This window comes from Equus asinus, chromosome 2 (genome assembly GCF_041296235.1).
Source record: "Equus asinus isolate D_3611 breed Donkey chromosome 2, EquAss-T2T_v2, whole genome shotgun sequence".
NCBI lineage: Eukaryota > Metazoa > Chordata > Mammalia > Perissodactyla > Equidae > Equus > Equus asinus.
The window spans coordinates 53,328,804-53,352,531 of NC_091791.1; the positions used below are offsets into that span (position 1 = coordinate 53,328,804).

A 23,728-nucleotide genomic window follows, 5' to 3' on the forward strand; every position below is an offset into this window, starting at 1 on the left:
ATTTATAAACTAGTTGAGGAAACCAGACAATCAAGTAATGGTATAAAGTTATCAGGGAGTTTTGCAATAATAAAAAATCTTAACCATTTGTGCCAGGCCCTACGCTAAGAACATTACAAACATTAACTAATTTACTTCTGACAAGCCCATAAGAAAGGCCTTCTCAAAGTATCTGCCCAAAGATCAGAGTCAGAAAGTGGTAAGGACAGAATTCAAACTGTGTTACTCACTTTAAAATCCTCACTCTTAATCATTAAGCAGTAGTGCTTAATGATCTTTAGAAGTACATTGTCAATGTTGGGATTAGAAGGCCCATGTGAGAAGAGAGGAGGCATGAAAGAGTGATCTGATAAAAATATCACAAATAAATGAAAAATATCACAAGCATACACTTTCGAAGCAGTGGAATTCACAAGAGTCAGATACTGGCAGTTATTCCTCAAATAGGTAAATAAATTGACTCTGAAAATATAGCAAGTCACTAATCTAATAAAAACAAAGAGAAAGGAGACTGAGAGCTTAATGTTTGAGGGTGGGGCCAACCATGTGGTGTGTGTAAGAGATGGCTCCCAAAAAGCTGCACGGTCCAGGTAATGACCATTCCTCTGCCTTTAATCTCTCATCCACAATAAACAGGGGGCTTCAGGTAAGCTTCACATATTTGAAAAAATACCCTTATGTGATTAGTATGAAAATTAGTTTTATTTTCACCATTAGTGAAAGAAATCCACTTCCAAATCTTTCACTTCCAAAATATAGTGAAAGAATTTTCCAGTTCCAAAATGTGTAACACTTTTTAGCCCTCCTAAAGAAGGTAAATTTTATTTAATTTTGCCTTTTCTTAATTAGCCAAGGTCATCACTGTAAACATCAAGGCAATGTCCTGGAGTGTTACTGAAGTAAAAGCGTGGGACTGACTCAACAAACAAATTGCTACATCATTTGGGCCCTTTGTCTGCTCCTTACAATTTTCACATCCTCCTTGGCTAAAAGTTCTAAATTAATATAAACAATTAGGCTTTGATTCTAAGTTTGATTAATTAACAATTCCTTATAACAATATAAATATTCTATATGAAAAAAGCCAGTGAGACTGACTCATTAAAATAAAGATCAAGCATATAAAAAAATATCCCTAGTTAACAATTTAGAACAAGATGACTTCAAATCATTTGTTAGAGATCTTAAGAAATTAGTAATTTATCATATACTGACATTAATTCAAAACCTGTAATTGTTTTAGCTATAAGTTCAATAATCAAGAAATTTATATTCCAATAACACATTAACACAATATGCTTTCTTAATATGGCTCATATTATTTTAAAGCCTTAAGTGCAGATAACTGCACAATACAGTGATAAATACCAAAACAAAAAAAAACTGGAAAAAGAGAAGCCACACTATTATGAGATAGCTGAATAACACAGATAAAAAGAGAGACGTGGTTTTATTCAAGTTCTTTAAAAGTCTTAAGCTATTAATTTTTAATTTTTAATCTACTAAAAAGTAGACAACAGAACTTCTAAACTTCTGCAAAATTTATAGGCAAGACTAATTAAAGACCAATGTACTAATGTAGACTACAGACTTCACGTCAATTGAAAAAGTCTCTATAGGAAAGATATCATGGAAAAACAACAATTCAGAAAATACATAAGGTTTTCCTTTCAGCTGCGGCTGAAAGGCAGGCTACACACCCAAACATTAAGAAAAAAACTGAAAAATCCAATCAATCCAAAACAAATTCAGAGGAGAATCTCAGTACCTCAAGCCCCATTTATTAAGGATTTATAAATTCAAACTCCTGAACTATATTTCATGAAAGTGTTTTAAAAGAAAATTTATAAACAGATACAAGATTGAAGAGAACATGTTAAAATACTTTGGCAAACTATTATTAAATAGACTCACTTGTTTTAGACGAAGCCTTGTACTTTAAAATTCTTCATATGATATTTATAAATCATTTTTACCTATTACAATGCTATTATCCCAATGAACTCTACTCCTCAGCATTTAGTAGTTTACTCTCTATCTATTATTTCGACATATTCCTATTAAGTGGATAAGCCTTTAATTAGTCATATTTTAAGGTTTAACTAGGGGTAAACATAAATAAGTCACTGAGAGGTCAGGCATAGAACTCGTGTTATTTAGAACTGTCCATAACAAATAAATATTTAACTATCAAAGGTGGCTTGGTAGAGAAGCACCAAACCTAGTTAACATAATGCATTTTTTAAATAAATACTACTTTCCCCTTGTGGACAGCACTTTAGAATTAGAGCACATATGAACAATTACATCCCTATGAGATAGATAGATTTCATAATTCCCATTTTATGGATGAAGACGGAAAGACTCAAAAACTGAGTAACCTGCCCAAGATTTCCAGTCAATAAGAGGTAAAGAGTCAGACCTTGAATCCGGGTCTCAGCTTGTTTACCTGCTGGACACTGTAGTTTAATCAGGACACATGAATGCCCATATTAACAGCTCACTTCAATGCCTCCTGATTGGATGCTATGAATAGAGTTTATAATATTTTAGTTACAAAAATCAGAAAGGCATGAAATTTAATCGTACAGTTTACAAAATCAGTAAGTTTTACACTAGCTACAAAGCTGTTGAAGACGACAAAGAAGTGATTCACTGAAAAAGACTAAACCAAAGGTACTGATGTTAACTGCACTTTTACCTAAAAGTTAAAAAACTGTATTACTAACTGTGTCACATTTTTTCAGCTCTTTCTCCCTATACTTAATGTTAAAAGGTGCTAAAACTAAGATTCTTTTCAAGGTAAAACATCATTTAAGAACAGTACCACTATTTCTGCCAGGTGACTGTTTTATCAATTCTCCAGCAAAATCACCACCTGAGAACAAACTGGCGGTGGCATGGGTTGGAAAACAGAGGGAGACATGTAAAAATAACTTGTCAATAGCACCAATGAAACGTACTTTATTCATTTATGTACATTCATTTTTACATAGATTCTAATTATGTGTTGCAATAAAATGGAGTACATGAAAAATACTTAAGGTCCAGAATCATTTTTACAAATTTTTCCAATTTGCAAATTTTACCCCTTCTATCTCCTTCAAACTAAACTGACCTCTAAAACATCACCAGCAGTTGACTATGGCTCCTCAGTAATCCACTTACTATTGAAGTTGAAGCCTGTTTCCTCTCACTCTGTGCGCAGTAAAAAGAGAACAGCTGTTTTTTGTATAGGATGGAGGCTTTAAAAACCTGCCAGCTCTTCAATTCTCCCTCTACCCACAACTGCCAGTATAATAAATTCTTTGCTCAACTCCACCTTTCTTGGGGTTAAAGGAGAAGGAATCAATTCTTGGGGGTAAAAAGATCAAACTTTAAATCCAAAATCTACAATACAACTCCAGGAATATCTGCTGCATAGCTCTACCTAGCATTAACAATTATAAAAATAGAATAATGGCTAATAATTATTGAGGTCATACTATGTGCCAGGGAATATGCCAGTGCTTAAAGGCATTATTTCAGGTGATCCTCAAAATAACTTCCTGAAGTAGACACTATTATATTACTCATTTTGCAGATGGGAAACTGAGTCTGAGAGCTAAGTAACCTATGCAAAACGACATAGCTCTTAAGTGACAAAGAAAGATTCGAAGTCAAAGAGCCTGAGAAACAAATTTAGAGCTTCAATGGTCAAGCTCCATAGCCCTCAACCTGAAGACCACAGATTGTTTTTAATATTTGAAAAATCTAAATGAAATGACCATTTAACTGCAAAATGCCATATAAGGTAGCTAAAATTATAGTGTTTTTGCCTTTAGTTGAACTTATGTCAATTCAGTATAGACAGCATATGCTGCTCTAATTACAATCCTTGGTTAAAAATGGGGAGGCAGATTATTAATAATTAAAAGTTTTGAGGAAAAACATTTTTGTAATACAAGATTCATAGTGGAAAAACAATTTAAGGGATCTTTTGTGTGAAAATTTTGGGAGACAATGGACTAAATGACCTCAGTGATCTGTTACGGATCTAACAGCATCTGATTCTCTGCCAAATGCTTCTACCCCAGAAATGTCTGCTCCACCCTCACTCCAGTCCCTCCTTCCCTCCAAACCACACACTCATAATCCGCCAGCTGCTTTTTATCATCACTGGCAGGCCTTGAAAACGGTGAGAGTAGCTGAATAAAGGCAGCTGAAGTTGATTTAACATTTATTCTTTGCTGTGAAACTTGGGCAATTCTTTCTCTTGTTTACCTAGTTTCTTCCAAATTTTTTTCTGATTCTCCTGGCTATTTGCTCACTGACTTAACCTCTGTCCAAGTGCCTAGTTCTGCCTCTTCAACTACTGAACACCTCCTGGCAGTTGCTTAGCTTAGCGTATGGTCACTGAGTCTCCATCCTAGGCCCCCACTATGGGATATAGATCACTGTGATGGACTAGGAAGTATCTAACTCCACCAGTGTTCACATGCTTGTGTCTCCTAAGTCCTGTTTTCCCTATTCTGCTTCCTTGCTAGTTCCATTTGAGCTACTACAAGCCACACTATACCATGACACTCTAAACTGACCATTCTATTATGGTTGAGTTTGATTAAGGCACACTCCATAAAATGCTATGGGCAGCCTGTGGACAAAAACGTATAATATCACACCCAGTGAATAAAGTCACAACTTACTTCTGCACTTTTTTGGCTAGAGTTAACCACTCAAAATCCTAAAGGATGTTATATAGCTGACCTCACAATCTCCCCATCCAAAACTCCCTGAAAGAAACAACTTATGATTCATTTTCTTGGAATCTTTAGAAGTTATTTTTATTTACTATATGATGACATTATCAAATCATCAATAACTCAACTCTTTCTCATTCCCCATTTTACTTGCTTTGGACACATTTTCTCACTCTTCAAGCTATCACTAGTCCTCTGAGTTTTTAAATCCTGACTAGTTTCAATATTTTCACAGTACTTAGTGTGGTCTCAAATATTCATTCATTAAGACTTAACAGGGTCCAAAATATTTCAATAAGTTTTTTATTGTAGGTATTGGAAATGTAACAGCAAAAAAATGGACAACGTTTCTACTCTAATAGACTTTACATTCTCTAGGTAGAGGAGGATACAGAAAACAAGAACAGGAGTGGTGAGTACTACTGTAGAGACCTGGAATAGGGTGATCTAAGAGTGATTAGGTGACTAGGTTAGACTGGGTGATAAATGGAGGACCCTGGAATCTGAATGGCATTAAGAAGCCAATCCAGAGAAAATAGTTACTCATTCTGGAGCAGGGAACAGTAAATGCAAAGACCCTATGACAGAAAGTAGGATGAGATCTTTATAGGAACAGAAAAAAGGCCAGCATGGATGAAGCTCAGTGGGCCAGAAGGAAAGTGATATCAGACGAAGTTGTAAAGGCAAGCAGAGGCCAGCTCACACGGGCACTTTAATCCAAATGCAAGGAAAGCCATTGGCAAGGGTTTTAAGTAGTAAACAAAGTCCTATCATTTGTGTACTCAAAAGGCCACTCTGGTTGCTACGCAGATAACAGACTGTAACAGGTCAAGAATAGAAACAGGGAAATCCATCAGAAGACCTGCAGCAGTCTAGCTGAGAGAGGTGGTAGAGATAGAAAGGTACAGACAGATTCAGAAAGTTAGGAAGGAGCACTGACAGGACTTGGTGGTATATTGAATGTAATAAGTGAGAAAAAAAGAAAATCAAGGATAACGCCTACATTTTTGACTTGAGGAACTGAATGGAGGGTGATGTAATTTAGTGAGCTGGAGAAGACGCTGGGTTTGATGAAGGGAAAAATCAAGAGTGCAACTTAGTGAGATGGGAAACGCTGTGGAAGATGTTGGCTTGGAGAGGGGAACAACAAGAGTAGAATTCTGGAGTTGGAAGAGACCTTACAGATCATTTACTTCATTTTATTCTACAGAAGTAAACAGTGACTCAAACTTGTTAATGCGACTTGCCAAAATGACAAAGTATCAGTACATTCTGGAAGAGCCACTGCCTCAGTTTACCAAGGGTTTTTAACCTTTTTGTGCCATGAGCCCCCTTAGTAGTCTGATGAAACCTGGATTCAAAACATTTTAGTTTAACAAACAGCCCAATCAAAAAATGGGTAGAGGATATACACAGATATTTTTCCAAAGAAGACATACAGATGACCAACAGGCACATAAAATGATGTTCAACATCACTAATCATTAGGGAGATGCAAATCAAAACTACAATGACATATATGACCTTACACCTGTTAGAATGGCTATAATTATCAAGACAAAAAATAACAAATGTTGAAGAGGATGTAGAGAAAGAGAACCCTCATACACTGCTGGTGGGAATGCAAACTGGTGCAGCCACTATGGAAAAGAGTACAGAGATTTCTCAAAAAACTGAACACAGAAATACTATACGACCCAGCTATCCCACTACTTGAAATCAAAGAACTTGAAATCAACAACTCAAAGAGACTTATGCACCCCTATGTTCACTGCAGCATTATTCACAATAGCCAAGACATGGAAGCAACCCAAGTGCCCATCAACTGATGAATGGATAAAGAAGATGTGGTATATACATATACAATGGAATACTACTCAGCCATACAAACAGAAAAAAATCGTCCCATTTGCAACAAGGATGGACCTTGAAGGTATTACGTTAAGTGAAATAAGCCAGACAGAGAAAGACAAACACTGCATGATTTCACTAATCATACATGGAAAATAAACAAACACATGGACAAAGAGAACAGATTAGTGGTTACCAGAGGGGAAGGGGGGTGGGGGGGTGGACATAAGGGGTAAAGGGGCAAACATAGATGGTAACTGAGAAATAATAATGTACACCTCAAATTTCACAACGTTATAAACTATTATGACCTCAATAAAACAAAATAATAGTAATAACATTTTAGTTTAAAAAAAATTTTTCTAAAGCATGGGATTACAAAAGAAACCAACTGTATTGAAATAGTTATCAAAATAGTAAAAATTAATGTGATTTGGTAACACTATACATGCTTCTTTATCAACTCATTAAATAACAAAACCTCAGAGCAGATCTAATAACTACCATAATTTCAGAGTAACGATGTACAATGTAAGTAATATCACAAGATATTTGCAACAACTTTAATGTGATACAAAAGATCTGTGGTTTCTAGTGGAAAAAAGTTAAAAGTACTACTAATATTACTGTGGTTTGTTTCCTACATTCAAAACTGAAGGACATGCTAAATTTCAGGAAAAGGTTAGTAGGAAAAAAATGTAATTTTTCACCTTCTAAGTTCATGGCCTACTGAATTCTATCCAGGAGCACCTAATTTGCAGAATTCAGGTTAAGAGCCCTTGATTAAACCCCTGATCATTTTTCCACCAGATTAATATAACAGCCTTGGGATGATCACCCTGCCTCCAGTATTTCCTCAAATCCATCCTTCATCCTGATGAAAGATCACAAAGGCCAATCTAATAACAATACCCCCCAACCCCCCCTTAAAGTTCTTGTAAGGGTTCCACATAGTCTATGTGATAGTATGGCGTTGACGAACACACTCTCCAGGATCTGCTTCTCTGATACAGTACTTCAACTGATTTACAGCATTGTGTCACACTTTCAAGACTTCCCACCTGTGTTTACTTCTCTCTCTTCTATTAGTACAAGATTCTACTAAAGTATCTTTTAAAGCATCCGATACCTTTCCCCCAAACAGAACAATCTCGCCCTTTCCTATGAACTTCTTCAAAATCAGTAGAGATTTCTGCCTGGCACATTATCCTGGGCTGTGGTCATTATCTGCACACTATGTTCTTTCTCCCACACGTGACAGAATGCTTCTCCTAAATTCAGCGCTGCCCCACCCCCAGCAAAAGGATGTCTTAAAGATTTATACTAAATTTTTATTAATCTAAAAATAATATCTCATATCTCCATTACAGTGTTCAGTTTATAAAGTTCATACATTTCCTTGTTTAATTCTCTCAATAGCCCTACGAAGACAAGCAGTCTAAAGTATTACATTTATTTTGCAGGTGAGGAAAAAGAAGTCCAGTGAGATAAAACTGATTTGCCTAGGTCCCATCATTTAATGAGCTAGAGCTGGGATCATAAACCCCAGGCTCCTCAGTACAGTGCTGAGTGTGAACTAACGCCAATGTGCCAGGCACAGGACAGGTGAATAAAGAGCATCAGAGAGCTTCCTTCAAGAAGCTTTTCAAAATAATGACCTTATGACCAATACGACCTTGTTAGCAATAGTTTTTTTATTATAATAGCACAAGTCCCATAATAAAATTACATCATAAAGCTAAACATTCCTTAATGTTTAAAAATATAACCAACATTCTTTTTTGCTAGATGTTTTGTTTTGTTTTTTGTTTTTTAAAGATTTTATTTTTCCTTTTTCTCCCAAAGCCCCCCAGTACATACTTGTGTATTTTTACTTGTGGGCTTTCTAGCTGTGGCATGTGGGATGCCGCCTCAGCATGGCTTGATGAGCAGTGCCATGTCCACGCCCAGGATTTGAACCGGCGAAACCCTGGGCCACTGAAGTGAAGCAAGCGAACTCAACCACTTAGCCACAGGGCCGGCCCCTCTGCTAGAATTTTTAATTACATATCCTACTCCTCTAGGTCTCTGAAATGAAAGCTTCTTATAAACACCAGTTAAACGTTACACAACTAACTAGAGGCTATTATTTCCATCTGCAAAAAGAGAAACTAAAGTGATAACAATATTTAAAAAGACTTCAAGGATATACCAATTTAAACTTGTCAAATAAGAAGTAAGAATTCTCAATGTTTATTATCCTGCTAATTCATATTTATTTTCATCAAGTTGTTGAGATGATTTTTATGCAATTTTCAAGTATACAACATGACTAAGTATTGGCTTATCAGTAATTCTCATGAGATTTGAAGCTTGTAGAAAACTAAGTTTTCAAGAGGGTGTTACATGAATAGTAAAGAACAAAATTCAATTCAGTGGAACAAATATTTATTATCTACTACAGGTAAGGTTGGCAATACATGATTGGATGTATAAGACACAATCCTTGCTTTCAAAAAGCTTAAAACCTAGCAGGAAGGATGACCATCTTAAAAATGTCTACAATCTTTACATACCACATACCTTAGATAAACCTCCACATATGCATCTGGAGCAAAAAAATTTCAAACATCCAAAATATCCTTAAATAGAATGAAAAATAAATTATTGTATACATAATGGAATATTACACAGCAGTGGAAATCAATGAACTACAGTCACAAATAACAGGATAAATTTCAAAAACACAGTACAAACTAAAGGAGAAAAGGTGGGAGGGAGGGAGGGAAGGAAGAAAGAGCACAGGGTGTCTAGGAAGAGCACAGAGTGCTTGAAAAAAGATGTGAAAGAAAGATTAAGAGCTTCCTGGAGTGATTTTTAGCAAGGGGTACATGTTTTCTTAGAACCAGGAATAAAATATTAATTAGAAAAAGGAGGGTTGTACATGATAAGAAGGAATTTCAAGGTAAGGAGAATGGAAATTCAAAGAATTAGGGAAGGACAAGTCCTTCCAGGGTTAGAGCTGGACAGGATTGGAGCTTGATCAGAACAGAAGTCCACAAACTTTAAAGTATGAAATAATGGCTCTCATTATTTAACCATATAGTTAACTGTATATCTTAATTATGATGATCTTGTTAAACAAGATTCCTGGGACCCACCCAGAGATTCTGATTTAGTTGTTCAGGGGTAGGAACTGAGAAGCTGTTCTTTTATCACAGGTGATTTGAATACAAGTTGTACAATTTTGAGATATATGGTATGAAGTCACTTTTGAGAACGTAACAGAGGATGAAAACAGAGCTTTTAAATACATGCTGGATGTTCCCATACACACACAGACTGAACCAAAAGGCGTGGGATAAATTTTTGGAAGTGGGATTCAAAATCAAAGGCCTGGCATCTAAAAATTGTAAAAATGTGTACAATATCTCCCCTGAGAATTTCAGCTGGGACTTGGGGGTACCACACACCCTCACCAATACTAAGCACTAACACTCTATTTAAACGTGCTAATTTGGCAGTAGAAAGAAAATTTTTATCTAGATTTCTTTAACAATCAGTGAAATTCGAAAATATCTTCTTAGTGTGACATGGAAAAATTTAACATATGAATGTTCACAACCCTCTTCCCTCCACTTATTATTTTTCCCTTCCTAAGAAGGAATGACTTGCTGATACTAAGTTGATCAACATAATAAAGGAAACAGGAAGAAACGTTGGGGAAGTGACCTAACTGTTAGCTGGGATTTGAGGAGAAAGCTTTAGAGTTGGACCTGTGAGAAGCTTGAGGGCAGTAAAAGAAATCGGGAGGAGATAAGGCCTTTCAAGAATTATTAATCTGGTTGTGAATTAAATTTCCTTCAATGCTCTTTGAGGACAAATGGAATTCCTTTTTAATAACTTTTGGTGTTGAACTATGCTTCTTCACCAAGACCCAGTTCTGAACTTGGACCATGTGTATCTCTAGATTAGTTAAGATTATAGCACGTCCTGGCCATTTGTACCACTTTTGTAAATTGCCTGTTGATATTCTTTGTACATTTTTTCTTCTGAGGTTTATTTTTTTCATTAATAATCTTTATTTTAAAGAGCAATTTTAGGTTCACAAAAAAATTGAGGGAAAAGGACAGAGAGTTCCCATATATCATCTGTCCTCATACACATAAAACCTTCCCCACTATTAACACCCCCCACCAGAGTAGTACATCTGTTACAACTGATGAACCTACATTGATATATCATCATCACTCAACGCCCACAGATTACACTAGAGTTCAATCTTGGTATTGTATATTCCATGGGTTTGGACAAATGTAAAACGATATGTTTATACCATTATAGTAACTTACAGATTAGTTTCACTGCCTAAAAATCCTCTATAGTTCTGCCTATTCATCCCCTCCCTCACCTCTAACCCTTGGCAAACACCAATCTTTCCACTGTTTATATAGTTATACCTTTTCCCGAATGTCATATAGCTGGACTCATACAGTATGTAGCCTTTTCAGATTGCTTCTCTCACCTAGTAATATGCATTCAAGTTCCCTCCATGTCTTTTCATGGCTTGATAGGTCATTTCTTTTTGACCCTGAATAATAGTCCATTGTCTGGGTGTACTGCAGTGTATTTATCCATTCACCTACTGAAGGACATCTTGGTTGTTTCCAAGTTTGTGCAACTATGAATAACACTGCTACAAGAATCCATGTGCAGGTTTTTGTATGGACATAAGTTTTCAACTCCTTTGGGTAAATACCAAGGAATGTGACTGCCCCATCTATTGGATCATATGGTAAGAGTATGTTTAGTTTTGTAAGAAACTGCCAGACTTTCTTCCAAAGTGGCTGTACCATTCTACATTCCCACTAGCAATAAGTGAAAGCTCCTGTTGCTCCATATCCTTGGCAGTATCCAATGGTGTTAATGTTTTGTATTTTGGACATTCTAAGAAGTGTGTAGCAGTATCTTCTTGTTTTAATTTGCATTTCCCTAATGACGTGATGTTGAACATCTTTTCATATGCTTATTTGCCATCAGTGTATCTTGTTTGGTGAAGCATCTGTTCAGGACTTTTGCCAATTTTTTAATCGGGTTTTGTTTTCTTATTGTTGAGTTTTAAGAGTTCTTTGTATATTGTGGACAACAGCCCTTTATCAGATGTGTCTTTTGCAATTATTTCTCCCAGTCTGTGACATATCTTGCCATTCTCTTAAAAGTGTCTTTCACAGAGCAAAGGTTTTTAAATTTAATGAAGTCCAGCTTATCAATTATTTATTTCATGGATAATGCCTTTGATGTTGTTCCTAAAAGAGTCATCGCCATACCTAAGGTCATCTATGTTTTCTCCTATGTTATCTTCCAGGAGTTTCGGAGTTTTGCATTTTACATTTAGGCCTATGGTACATTTTAAGTTAATTTTTGTGAAGGGCAGAAGGTCTATGTCTAGATTCATTTCTTTGCATGTGGATGTCCAGTTGTACCAGCACTGTTTGTTTACAAGACTATCTTTGCTCCAACGTGCTGTCTTTGCTCCTTTGTGTCAAAGGTCAGTTGACCACATTTACATGGATCTATTTCTGGGCTCTCTATTCTATTCTACTGATCTATTTATCCACTCTTTTGCCAATACCACACTGTCTTGATTAATGCAGCTTTACAGTAAGTCTTCAAGTCCAGTAGTATCAGTTTTATTACTTTGTTCTTCTCCTTCACTACAGAGTTGGCTATTCTGGATGTTTTGCCTTAGCATATAAACTTTAGAAACAGTTTGTCAATATCCACAATAACTTGTTGGGATTTTTATTGGGATACCATTGAATCTATAGATGAAGCTGGGAAGAACTGACATCTTGACAATACTAAGTCTTCCTAACTAAGAACATGGAATCTCTCTCCATTTATTTAGTTCTTTGATTTTGTTCATCAGAGTTTTGTAGTTTTCCTCATACAGATCTTAAACATATTTTGTTAGGTTTATACCTAAGTATCTCATTTTGGGGGCACTACAGTCAACGGCATTGTGCCTTTAATTTCAAATTCTACTTGTTCACTGATGATATCGAGGAAAGCACTTAACTTTTGTATATTAACCTTGTGTCCCGCAACCTTCCTATAACCACTTGTAGTCCAGGAATTTTTCTGTCAATTGTTTGGATGTTCTACATAGACAATCACGTCATCTGCAAACAGAGGCAGTTTTCTTTCTTTCTTTCCAATCACTATAGTTTTTTTCCTTTTCTTGTCTTATTGCATTAGCTAGGACTTCCAGTATGATATTGAAAAGCAATGGTGAGAGGGGACATCCTTGCCTTATTCCTGATCTTAGTGGTAAAGCTTCCAGTTTCTCATCAAGTATAATGATAGCTGTATGTTTTCTGTAGATGTTCTTTGTCAAGTTGAGGAAGTTCCCCTTCTATTCTCAGTTTTTATCATGAATGGGTGTTAGGTTTTTTAAAATGCTTTTTCTGCATCGATTGATATGATCATGGGATTTTTTCTTTTTTAGCCTACATTGATTGATTTTCAAATGCTGAACTAGCCTTGCATACCTGGGATAAATCCCAATTAGTCATGGTGTTTAATTCTTTTTATACATTGTTGGATTCAATTGGTTAATATTTTGTTGAGGTTTTTTTCATGTATGTTCATGAAAGATATTGGTCTGAAGTTTTCTTTTCTTGCAATGTCTTTGGTTTGGGTATTAGGGTAATGCTGACTTCATAGAATGAGTTAGGAAGTATTCTCTCTGCTTCTATCTCCTGGAAGAGATTGTAGAGATGTGATGTAATTTCTTCCTGAAATGTTTGGTAGCATTCACCAGTGAACCCCTCTGGGCCTGGTGCTTTCTGTTTTGGAAAATTGTTAACTACTGATCAAATTTCTTCACTAGATATAGGACTATCCAAATTGTCTATTTCTTCTTGTGAGTTTTGGCAGATTGTGACTTTCAAGGAATTGATCCATTTCATCTAAGTTACCAAATTTGTGAACATAGGATTATTCATAACATTTGCTTATCAGTCTTTTAATATCCATGGATTCTGTAGTGATGTCCTCTCTTTGACATCTGATATTAGTATTTTGTGTCTTCTCTTTTTTCCTAGTTAGCTTGACTAGAGACTTACTGATTTTATTGATCTTTTCAAAGAACCAGCTTTTGAGTTTCTTGATTTTCTTTATTGATTTCTTATTTCCAATTTAATTGATTTCTGCTCTAATTCTTATTAATTCTCTTCCTCTGCTTACTTTGGATTTAATTTGTTCTTTTTCTAACTTCCCAAGATGGGAGCTTAAATGACTAATTTTAGATGTTTCTTCTTTTCTAATATATGCATTCAATGCTATCAATTTCTTTCTAAGCACTGTTTTTGTTGCATCTCACAAATGTTAATAAGTTGTATTTTCATTTTAATTTAGTTCAAAACATTTTTAATTTCTCTTGAGATCTCTTTTTGACCCATGTGTTTTTTAGAAGTATGCTCTTTAATCACCAAGTATTTCAGGATTTTCCAACTATATTTCTGTTATTGATTTCTAGTTTAATTCTATTGTGTATCAGAGCAGATACTGTATGATTTTTGTTATTTTAAATTTGTTAAGGTGTCTTTTATGACCTAGAGTGAGGTCTATCTTGGTGAATGGTCCATGTGAGCTTGAGAAGCATGTGTAATCTGCTGCTACTGGATAAAGCAGTCCATAGATGTCAATTATATGCAGGTGATTGATAGTGCTGTTAAGTTCAACTATGTCCTTACTGATTTTCTGCCTGCTGGATCTGTTCAGTTCTGATAGAGGGATGTTAAAGTCTCCAACAACAGTGGCTTCATCTATTTCTACCCGCAATTCTATCAGTTTTTGCCTCAAGTAATTTGACACACTGTTGTTAGGTGCATACACATTAAGGATTGTTATGTCTTCTTGGAATACTGACCCCTTTATCATAGGTAATGCCCCTCTTTATCCCTGATAACTTTAGTTGCTCTCAAGTCTGCTCTAAAATTAATATAGCTGTCCCCACTTTCTTTTGATTAGTGTTAGCATGGTATATCTTCCTCTATTCCTTTACTTTTAATCTACATGTGTTCTTAAAGTGAGTTTCTTACAGACAACATACAGTGGGATCTTGTTTTTTCATCCACCTTGATAATTTGTCTTTTAATTGATGTATTTAGACCATTGAGATGACTACTGATATACTTGGATTAACATCTACCACATTTCTTACTGTTTTCTACTTGTTGCGCTTGTTCTTTATTCCTGTTTTTGTCTTACACACTTTTTCTGCGGTCTGCGGTTTTAATAAAAATTTTATGATTCCATTTTCTTTCCTCTCTTAACACATCAATTATACTTTTTTTCCCCATTTCTTTAGTGGTTGCCCTAGAGTTTGAAATACACATTTACAAGTAATCCAAGCCCACTTTCAAATAACACTATACTGCTTCACAGGTAGTACAAGTACCTTATAATAACAAAACAGTCCTAATTTCTCCCTCCCATTCCTTGTATCACCACTTTCATTTATTTCACTTATATGTCAGCATTCACACACACAGACAAACACAACCAAATACACTGCTACTATCATTTTAAAGAAACTGTCATCTGTTAGATAAATTAACAATAAAAAAATAAAAGCTTTTATTTTACCTTGACTCCTTTCTTCTTCACTGCTCTTCCTTTATGTAGATCAGTTTCTGATGTGTATCATTTTCCCTCTCTCTGACATACTTTTTCTTTTTGTGAGGAAGATTAGCCCTGAGCTAACATTTCTGCCAATCTGCCAATCTTCCTCTGTTTTGTATATGGGATGCCACCACAGCATGGTTTGATGAGCAGTGTGTAGGTCCACAACCAGGATCCAAACCCATGAACCCCAGGCCACCGAAGTGGAGAATGCAAACTTAACCTTCACACCACCAGACTGGCCCCTCTGAAATACTTATTTTAACATTTCATGCAAGGCAGGTCTACTGGCAACAAATCCTCTCAATTTTTGTTTGTTTGAAAAAGTCTTTATTTCTCCTTCACTTTTGAAAGATAATTTCGCAGGGTAAAGACTGCTAGGTTGGTAAGTTTTTTTCTTTCAATACTTTAAATATTTTATGCTACTCTTACTTGCTTGCATGGTTTCTAAGGAAAAGTTGAATGTAATCCTCATCCTTACTCCTCTACAGGTAATGTGTTTTTTTCCTCTAGCTTCTTTCAAGATTTCTTTCTTTATCATTGATTTTCTGAAGTTTGAAAATATTATGCATAGGTGTAGTTTTTTTGGCATCTATCCTGCTTGGTGTTCTCTAAGCTTCCTGGATCTGTGGCTTGGTGTCCGACACTAATTTGAGGGAAATTCTCAGTCACTATTGTCTCAAATATTGCTTCTCCTCCTTTCTTCTCCTTCTGGTATTCACATTACATGTATGTTATACCTTTTCTAGTTGTCTCACAGTTTCTGGATATTCTGTTCTTCTTTTTCAATTTTTCTTTGCTTTTCAGTTTTGTAATTTTCTACTGTCATTTCCTTAAGCTCAGAGATTCTTTCCTCAGCTATGTCCAGTCCAGTAATGAGCCCATCAAAGGTATTCTTCATTTCTGTTACAGTATTTTTTATCTCTAAGATTTCTTTTTTATTCTTTCTTATTATTTCCACCTCTCTGCTTACATTATCCATCTATTCTTGCATGTTGTCTACCTTTTCCATTAAAACTCTTAGCATATTAATCATAATTTTTTTTAATTCCTGGTCTAATAATTTCAACATTCCTTCTATATCTCACCCTGGATCTGACGACTGCTCAGTCTCTTCAAAACTGAGTTTTTTGCCTTTTAGTATGCCTCATAATTTTTGTTAAAAGGCAGAGCAGACATGATGCACTGGGTAAAAGGAACTGTGATAAACAGGTCTTTAGTAATGCTGTGGTATGGTAAGTGGTGGAGTGTTCTACAGTCCTACGATGAGACCTCAGTCTTTCAGTGAGCCTGTACCTCTGGACTGTGAACTTCGGCAATGCTTCTCATTCCCCACCTCCCCGCTTCCCTTAGATGGGACAGGATAGCTGGAGGGAGCTGGAGTTATGTATTTCCATTCCCCTACATGAATGGCTAGAGGGGCTCAAATTAGGTACTGCCTTCCTTCTCGTTAGGTTAGGCTCTGGTAAAATAGTTTCTCCTGAGGGCCTACCTCAGAAGAGCAGAATGCTCTGCTTTATTTCAAAATGGTTCCTTTTTCCCTCCCACTGCTGGAAGCATGAGATTTTTCTCCAATATTAACTGTGAGGACCTGGTAGAGCTCCTAAAGGTCAAACTCACAAAAGTGCAGGGGCCTCCCTGTGACTGGATTCTCTTGCAATTTTTAACTCTCAGAGTTGTCCACACTGAGCCTCCAGATTTGTCAATTACAGTTCAGTTTTTCCTACCCTGGCACTGGTTCCTACAGAGGCTTCTGCTCTGGTAAGTTGTGATTCTCTGCATCTGCCTGTCTGTCTCTACAATTTTGGAGACAGCACCTATGAACTCACTTCTCCGAAGGATCTATGAAGAGTTGATTTCTTAGCTTGTTCAGCTTTTTACTTATTGTGAGGGTGGAGTGGCAACTCCTAAGTTCCTTCTTTTTTTTTTTTTTTTTTTTTTTAAAGATTTTATTTTTTCCTTTTTCTCCCCAAAGCCCCCCCGGTACATAGTTGTATATTCTTCATTGTGGGTCCTTCTAGTTGTGGTATGTGGGATGCTGCCTCAGCATGGTTTGATGAGCAGTGTCATGTCCGCGCCCAGGATTCGAACCAACGAAACACTGGGCCGCCTGCAGCGGAGCGCGCGAACTTAACCACTCGGCCACGGGGCCAGCCCCTCCTAAGTTCCTTCTTACATGCCAGACCAGAAACCGGAGATTCTGAATTTTGAGGTTTATTTTTAATTAATGGTTTTTATGAGGGCTTTCTATATTAAGATTATTAACCCTTGGTCTGGCTTTTAAAATAGTTTTTCCCAGTTTGTTATTCGTCTTGAAATCTTATTCATATTGCTTTTGGAGCCACAGGAGTTTAAAAAATTTTTTTTTCTCTTTTTCTTTCCTTTATTCTTTCTCTTTTTTTCTTCTAAAGATCCCATCCTTCCTTTTTCTCCCCAAAGCCCCCTGGTACAAAGTTGTGCACCTCTAGTTGTGGGTCCTTCTACTTGTGGCATGCAGGATGCCACCCCAGCATGGCCCGATGAGCAGCGCCATGCCCACACCCAGGATCCGAACTGGCAAAACCCTAGGCCACTGAAGTGGAGCGCACGAACTTAACCACTCAGCCATGGGGCCAGCCCCAAAATTCTTGCTCCCGTTTTTTTTTTCTTGGTGAGGAAGAGTGGCCCTGAGCTGACATCTGTGCCAATCTTCCTCTTCTTTTTCATATGTGGGATGCTGCCAAAGCATGGCTTGATAAGTGGTGTGCAGGTCCATGCCCAGGATCTGAACCTGTGAACCACAGGCTGCTGATGTACAGCATGTGAACTTAACCACTATGCAACCCGGCCAGCCCCTCTCTGCCATTTAACATGGCCAAATATAAAACCAGTTTTTACCTTGAAGTGGGAAACAAAATCTCTTCTGTCTAAATGCTTAACTGTTGTAAGGAAAGCTACTACCTTAAATGTATAAGAACCTCAGATAAGGTCAATTTCTTACTAGATCCCTAGTAAGGTACTAGAGTGTTCCCTAGATCCAGCCATCACAGGCATATTTTGTTTTCTTCATTGATTGCTACCTAGTAACTTTATCTATCAATACCAATAGCTAGTAACTTTATCTATCAATACCGATAGTCAAATACTTAATTCAGATCTAATCTTTATACTCTACTGCAACCTGATTATTGTATTTTCAATTGCTAATCTTTTTTTTTTCTTCTTCTTCCCCCTAAAGCTCCCCAGTACATAATTGTGTATTCTAGTCATCAGTGCCTCAGGTTGTGCTATATGGGGTGCCACCTCAACATGGCCTGATGAGCAGCGCCAGGTCCACACCCAGGACCCAAACCAGAAAAACCCTGGGCTGCCAAAGTGGAGCAGGCGAACTTAACCACTAGGCCACAGGGCTGGCCCCTCAATATTATTTCTTTATAATTCAATGTCAGACACCAAATTTGATCTCTGTTGTAGCCAGAATACCATATGGCAGACTGGGTAAGAGAGAAGAAATATTCATCTGGCAGCAGATGGAAAAAGAACAGGTTTCATCTTTTAAATCATTCTCTTTAAGATACTTTCCCTCACACTATTTTCTAGACAACTATTAACGGTAGACTGAGTAATTTAAGCCTTTCTCCAAATAAAAATATTCTTCCACTTGACATGGGAAGGTGACCTAGTATTTAGTCTCATTACCATACTCATTAATAATTACATAGATTAGATACTATCTCTCTCACTGTCTGCTCTCTTAGGTACTTTCCGATTTTTTTTTTCCTAACAAATGAACTAAATGAACTCCTATAACACGTAGAAGACGCACATTCCATGTATCTCCTAGGAACACTAAGTGAAGATGCAGAAGAGAAAGCAATTCTTTTAATAGTCTAATTACCCTTAGGTTTTAAACTCCTTGCATGCATTTGATCATCATAACATTATCACCACCATTTAACAGGAAACAGAGGTTGCCTTGCCAAACATCACTTTACTGGCAGTAGAAATAGGTCTCCTGATAGAACATCCTTTGCCCTAAATATGTTGTCTCCCACCACAACTAAACTCAATACCCAAAGTGTCTTTGCAGAACACAATGAAGGAGGTGTCCCATAGCACAACAAATGAATACTAGTGACATATGTAAAATAATAACAATTAAGTTTGGTATTTAAAGAAGTAATTTTCTGTCTTCTGTACAAGAAACGATTTCAAGTAAGCCAAATGAGACCACACTTTAAAAGCTTCTAGGCAGCAGGTAATGTATTTCCTTTTCTCTCATTTTCTCTAGAGCCTTACCTTACACCATTAAGCACTTATCTAATGGCCGCCTGCTAGGAGATCTCAACTATCCAAAGCACAGCCCCATACACAGAAATTAGAAACACCCACTACTAAAATCTGGGCACTTTCCATGACAGGCTCCTCCTCAGATGAAGGTACTCTTTGTTTAGACCAATAATTCTCAACCATATCAGACTTGACGTCCCCTTTCCACAAAATGTTTTCCAACTTCTGCTTTACCATACCAAAATGAAATTAATAACAATCTTCCTACAGACAACTTCAAAAAAATCGATACACCCTAAATAAAATATAAATAGAAAAGGGAAATGAAATAACTTAGAAGATAACATGTATTTGAATATGTTAATTCTGAAACAAACGTGAACTAGAAGACATATAAAAGTAATTAGCAGCTGAACATGACAGCTACGAATGCAAAGTTGTTTGTTATGCAATTTTCCAAAACTGTAAACAACTCTTGATCAAGTTTTGAACAAAATAAATCCTCCTTTCACACAACAGTTGTATGTGGAAATAGACACTGGAAAATTCAGTCTCAGTTAAAACCATGAGTTTATATGTAAAATGGAGGTTCTAGGTTCAGATAATTACAAATGTCGGGCAGGATATTCCTAAACCGTGCAGGACATGGGGACATTTTTTGCTCTGGACAGCCCAACCACTGCAAAAAGTACAGCATCGCTCATGTCCACCCATCAAATGCTAGTGGTTTGATGTGGGGCTCCAATCATTCCAACAACCAAAAGAACATGCCTCCCAGCTTCCCCATAAAGGGCACTCCCCATATGGACTCACTGCCTTAGACACAATTCGACTATCCCAGTATAACATAAAGGAATACAAGAAAGCATGCATTAGAGTTCCAGTTCTGTCACCTATGAGCTATGTGGTCACTGACAGCAAGCTCAGTTTCCAGTGTATCAGAAGGGAAGAAACATTGGCTAGGCTTTTGGGGCTGTAAAGCTTGACTCAACTACATGTGTGTAGCACAGAGTAGCTGGTTTCCAACACATGGCATATTGAAATGTTAACAAGAGGGCTGTTCCAGATTGAGAGCAGCAAAATGTGACAGGAATGTGGAGGAGGCTGAAGATATAATAAGCACCCCAAGTGAAATTTAACACACAGCAGCCTAGGGACATTTCAGAGAGCAGCCAGCACTCCTACATCTCAGCAACCACTGAAGGCATGAATGTATTAAAATGCAGTGAAATAATTAATATTCAGAATGATGCCCCCCAAATTAAGAAGGCAAGAAAGCCTCACATCTTTAAGAGACTTCCACCAAATGCGGCTGAAATTTCGTAAAGTTTTGATACTTAAGAGAGTGACTATAGCTAACAAACATTATTCAAACTTTTATTGGGCAATCACCCTATTCTGGATGCTGGGAAAACACAAGATATCTAATATACCATAACTGTCCTCAAACATTTTACCACCCAGTAGATTAGAAATTGGTAAAACATAATCATAATATACAGCAGAATGACATAGGCATTAAATAGAAAGTCAAAAAATAAATTATGGAGGCCTGTAGAAAATTATGAATAATTCTCACTGAGGAAAATCAAGGACATCGAAAAACAAGAATTCTGATAAGAAAATGGGGAGCAAATCATTAAAGAAAAAATGAAGTCCAGGCAAAGGAACTGAGCATGAAAATACAGCTTGGTTCAAGGAGAGTAATAGGGAAAGGTTACATTAGGGGTTGGGAAGGCAGTAAAAACATTTCAGGACCTGTTCATGGAGGGATCTGAATGCCATTCAAATGAGTTTGAGTTTTACTGGGGAAGTTTCCAGGAAAACTGGTGCGTATGTGGCACACCTGATCCCCAAATTATGCTGAATAATGGCCAAAAATAAAAGATTCTGAACAAATGCAAATTTTCACTGAGACTCCTGAAATTAAAATATATACATTTAAAATGAGTAAATAAGCAAAAAGAACCTAATCCAAGAGTAGTAAGTAGCTTCTGAATTAATTTCTTAAATAATCAAAATATTACTAAATTTATTAAACTTGGGAACTTAAAAGAACTCAGGATAATCTTACGTGTCCTTGATTTTCTTCCAAGCAAATCAGAGAACTTCCTAAACGTGTTATTTAGCAGTGCCTCGAGTCACCCTGGAAGGCAAGAGGTAGGCTACAGTATCATTAACCTCTTTTTACTATGGGGAAACTGAGGAACAAAAAGAATAAATCATAGTATGTTCAAAAAATAAGCTATTATATTTTCTAGGGCTCTAATTAAAGTCTTGAAGGCCACATTTCATCGTTGATTCTTCCTATCATCTGAATACTAGAATTATCTTTTACTGTCGTCTTAAATGAAAAAAAAGACGACTAAACTTTAAGATCATTTTCTCAATTTGGTACCGCCACCAAAAAATGACTGTTTTTGAATTCTCTCTCTTAAAATTATATCTGCAACAACTGCAAGGTATAAGCAGTAAGGCAACCTCCCAAAAAGCAGACAGCCGTAAAGAGTAGGAGAGGTCAGGAATCCGAAGCTCAGCTTTTACTTTGATAGCTGGGAGGCTCAGATACGTGTCTGTAAAACAGGCTTTGCAGATGCTGTGATAGAAAGGTGCCTTAACAGGCTCAGAACAGTGATATCAATACGCCCACTGCTGCAAACGTGAAATCCAATGCTTTCTTCCTCTGCCCCTCCCTGCACTGCACCAAGCACCACAAGACTCCTGGTAATACACTGAGGCCTGTGCAAAGATCCCCCCGACATTTCCCTTAAAATTCAGTACTCTGAGGATGCCCAGAGCGCTGAGCCTCAGTGAACAGTGAGATCACCGGATGTGGCTGAACATCTCAAAATCTTGCCTCTCCAGAATCTAGGGCCTGGCCCAGAGGATCCTATAGGACAGAGTTCCTGCTACTAGTTCGTCTTTCACACACGCATTGACAACCCCTAACCCCTAGTCCCCCTCCTCAGCCTCCGGCCCACCCCCCCGACTCCCCTCCACGCCAGGTGGGCGTCCCAGGGACGGAAAGAGGAGGGAGACGGAGGTTAGAGCGCAGGGGTCCGGGCCGCAAGGCTGCCCGGCGCTGGCCGGGTTGCCGCCCGCCCAGCGCCGAAACCGGGTCGCCCGGCCGCCCAGACCTGGCCTCCGCCAACGCGCCGCCGCCGCCGCCGCCGCCTATCAGCGGAGCGCAGGGGCGGGGCCGGCTGGCTCGGCGGCGGCTCGGCCGGCGGGCGGGGATGGGCGGGGGACCGACCGCCGCGCAGCTCGGGCCGCCGCGCGCATACACCGGGCCCGGCTCCCGAGGGCGCCAGCGCGGCCCCGGGGAGCGCGAGGAGCGGCGACCGCGCGGCCTGCCGTTGGCGGCCTGGTCCGCCACGCTCGGCGCCCACCCGCCCCCAAAGTGGGGTCCAAGCCCCCGGGAAGATGGTGTCCTGGATGATCTCCAGAGCCGTGGTGTAAGTGCCGCTCACGGCGCCCCGCAGCCCGCGCGAGGCCCAGGGGAGGTCTGGGGAGGGGCAGCGGCCAGGAGGAGAAGGGAAGGCCCAGGCCTGGTGGGGGTGGGCTGGCCTGGCCGCGGGCCTGCCCGGGGGCTGGGGGCCCTCGGCCTCCTCACCCTGGTCGACGTCGCTGCGTGGCTCCCTGCGGCGGGCGAGGGCCCGGCGGCGGCGGCGGCGGCGGCGGCGGCGGCGGCGGCGGCGGCGCGGCCCGGCTGCGTGCGGCTCGGCGGCCCTGCTCCCGCGGCGCTGGGTGGGCAGGCGCGCAAGGCAGGCGGCGCGCGCTCCCCGCTCCCGCTCCCCGCGCTGCGCGGCACCGCCCTGCGGGCCCGGGAGCGGCGCGCCTCGCGGCCGCGCCCTACGCAAGCTCCGCAGACGCCGCAGCGCTGGAGGCTCCGCGGTCCCCCGGGGGATGCGGCGGCGCCGGCGCTGAGTCTTTGTATCCGCGGCTGGTGCGTTGCCGTGTCTCTCTCGGCGCTGATTGCCATTCGGTCACGTGTGGTAGGAGGAGAGATTTGTCTAAAAACCCGGGACCGCTCACAGTTCAGATCCCTGGGAAGGGTCCCAGTTGCCCCAAGATTTACAGCTTACCGAGAAAGGAGCTCATTACTGAGTGGTGACGCCCCCCTGCTCGCCAAATGTCAGAATTTAGCCTTGTCTTGGTGGAAATATTTGCTAAGTGATTGAGAAGCTGCGGGTGCCTGTTGT

At 38.9% G+C, this 23,728-nt stretch overlaps 2 protein-coding genes across 3 annotated transcripts in view; one reads left to right on the forward strand and one right to left on the reverse strand.

The window, feature by feature from the left end:
* JMJD1C (jumonji domain containing 1C) overlaps nt 1-23,230 on the reverse strand; it is a 346,802-nt gene extending 323,572 nt beyond the window's left edge. The window contains exon 1 of the mRNA XM_044755764.2: nt 23,140-23,230. The gene's annotated coding sequence lies outside the window, so the exon portion shown is untranslated. The remainder of the gene's footprint in view (nt 1-23,139) is intronic.
* Nucleotides 22,522-23,728, forward strand: part of REEP3 (receptor accessory protein 3) — a 96,109-nt gene continuing 94,902 nt past the window's right edge. The window contains exon 1 of one of the 2 annotated variants that reach the window (XM_070488652.1): nt 22,522-22,981. In XM_070488652.1, the coding sequence (XP_070344753.1) occupies nt 22,763-22,981 (219 nt within the window). In that variant the 5' untranslated portion in view covers nt 22,522-22,762. The remainder of the gene's footprint in view (nt 22,982-23,728) is intronic. The other variant, XM_044755780.2, reaches the window with a different exon arrangement.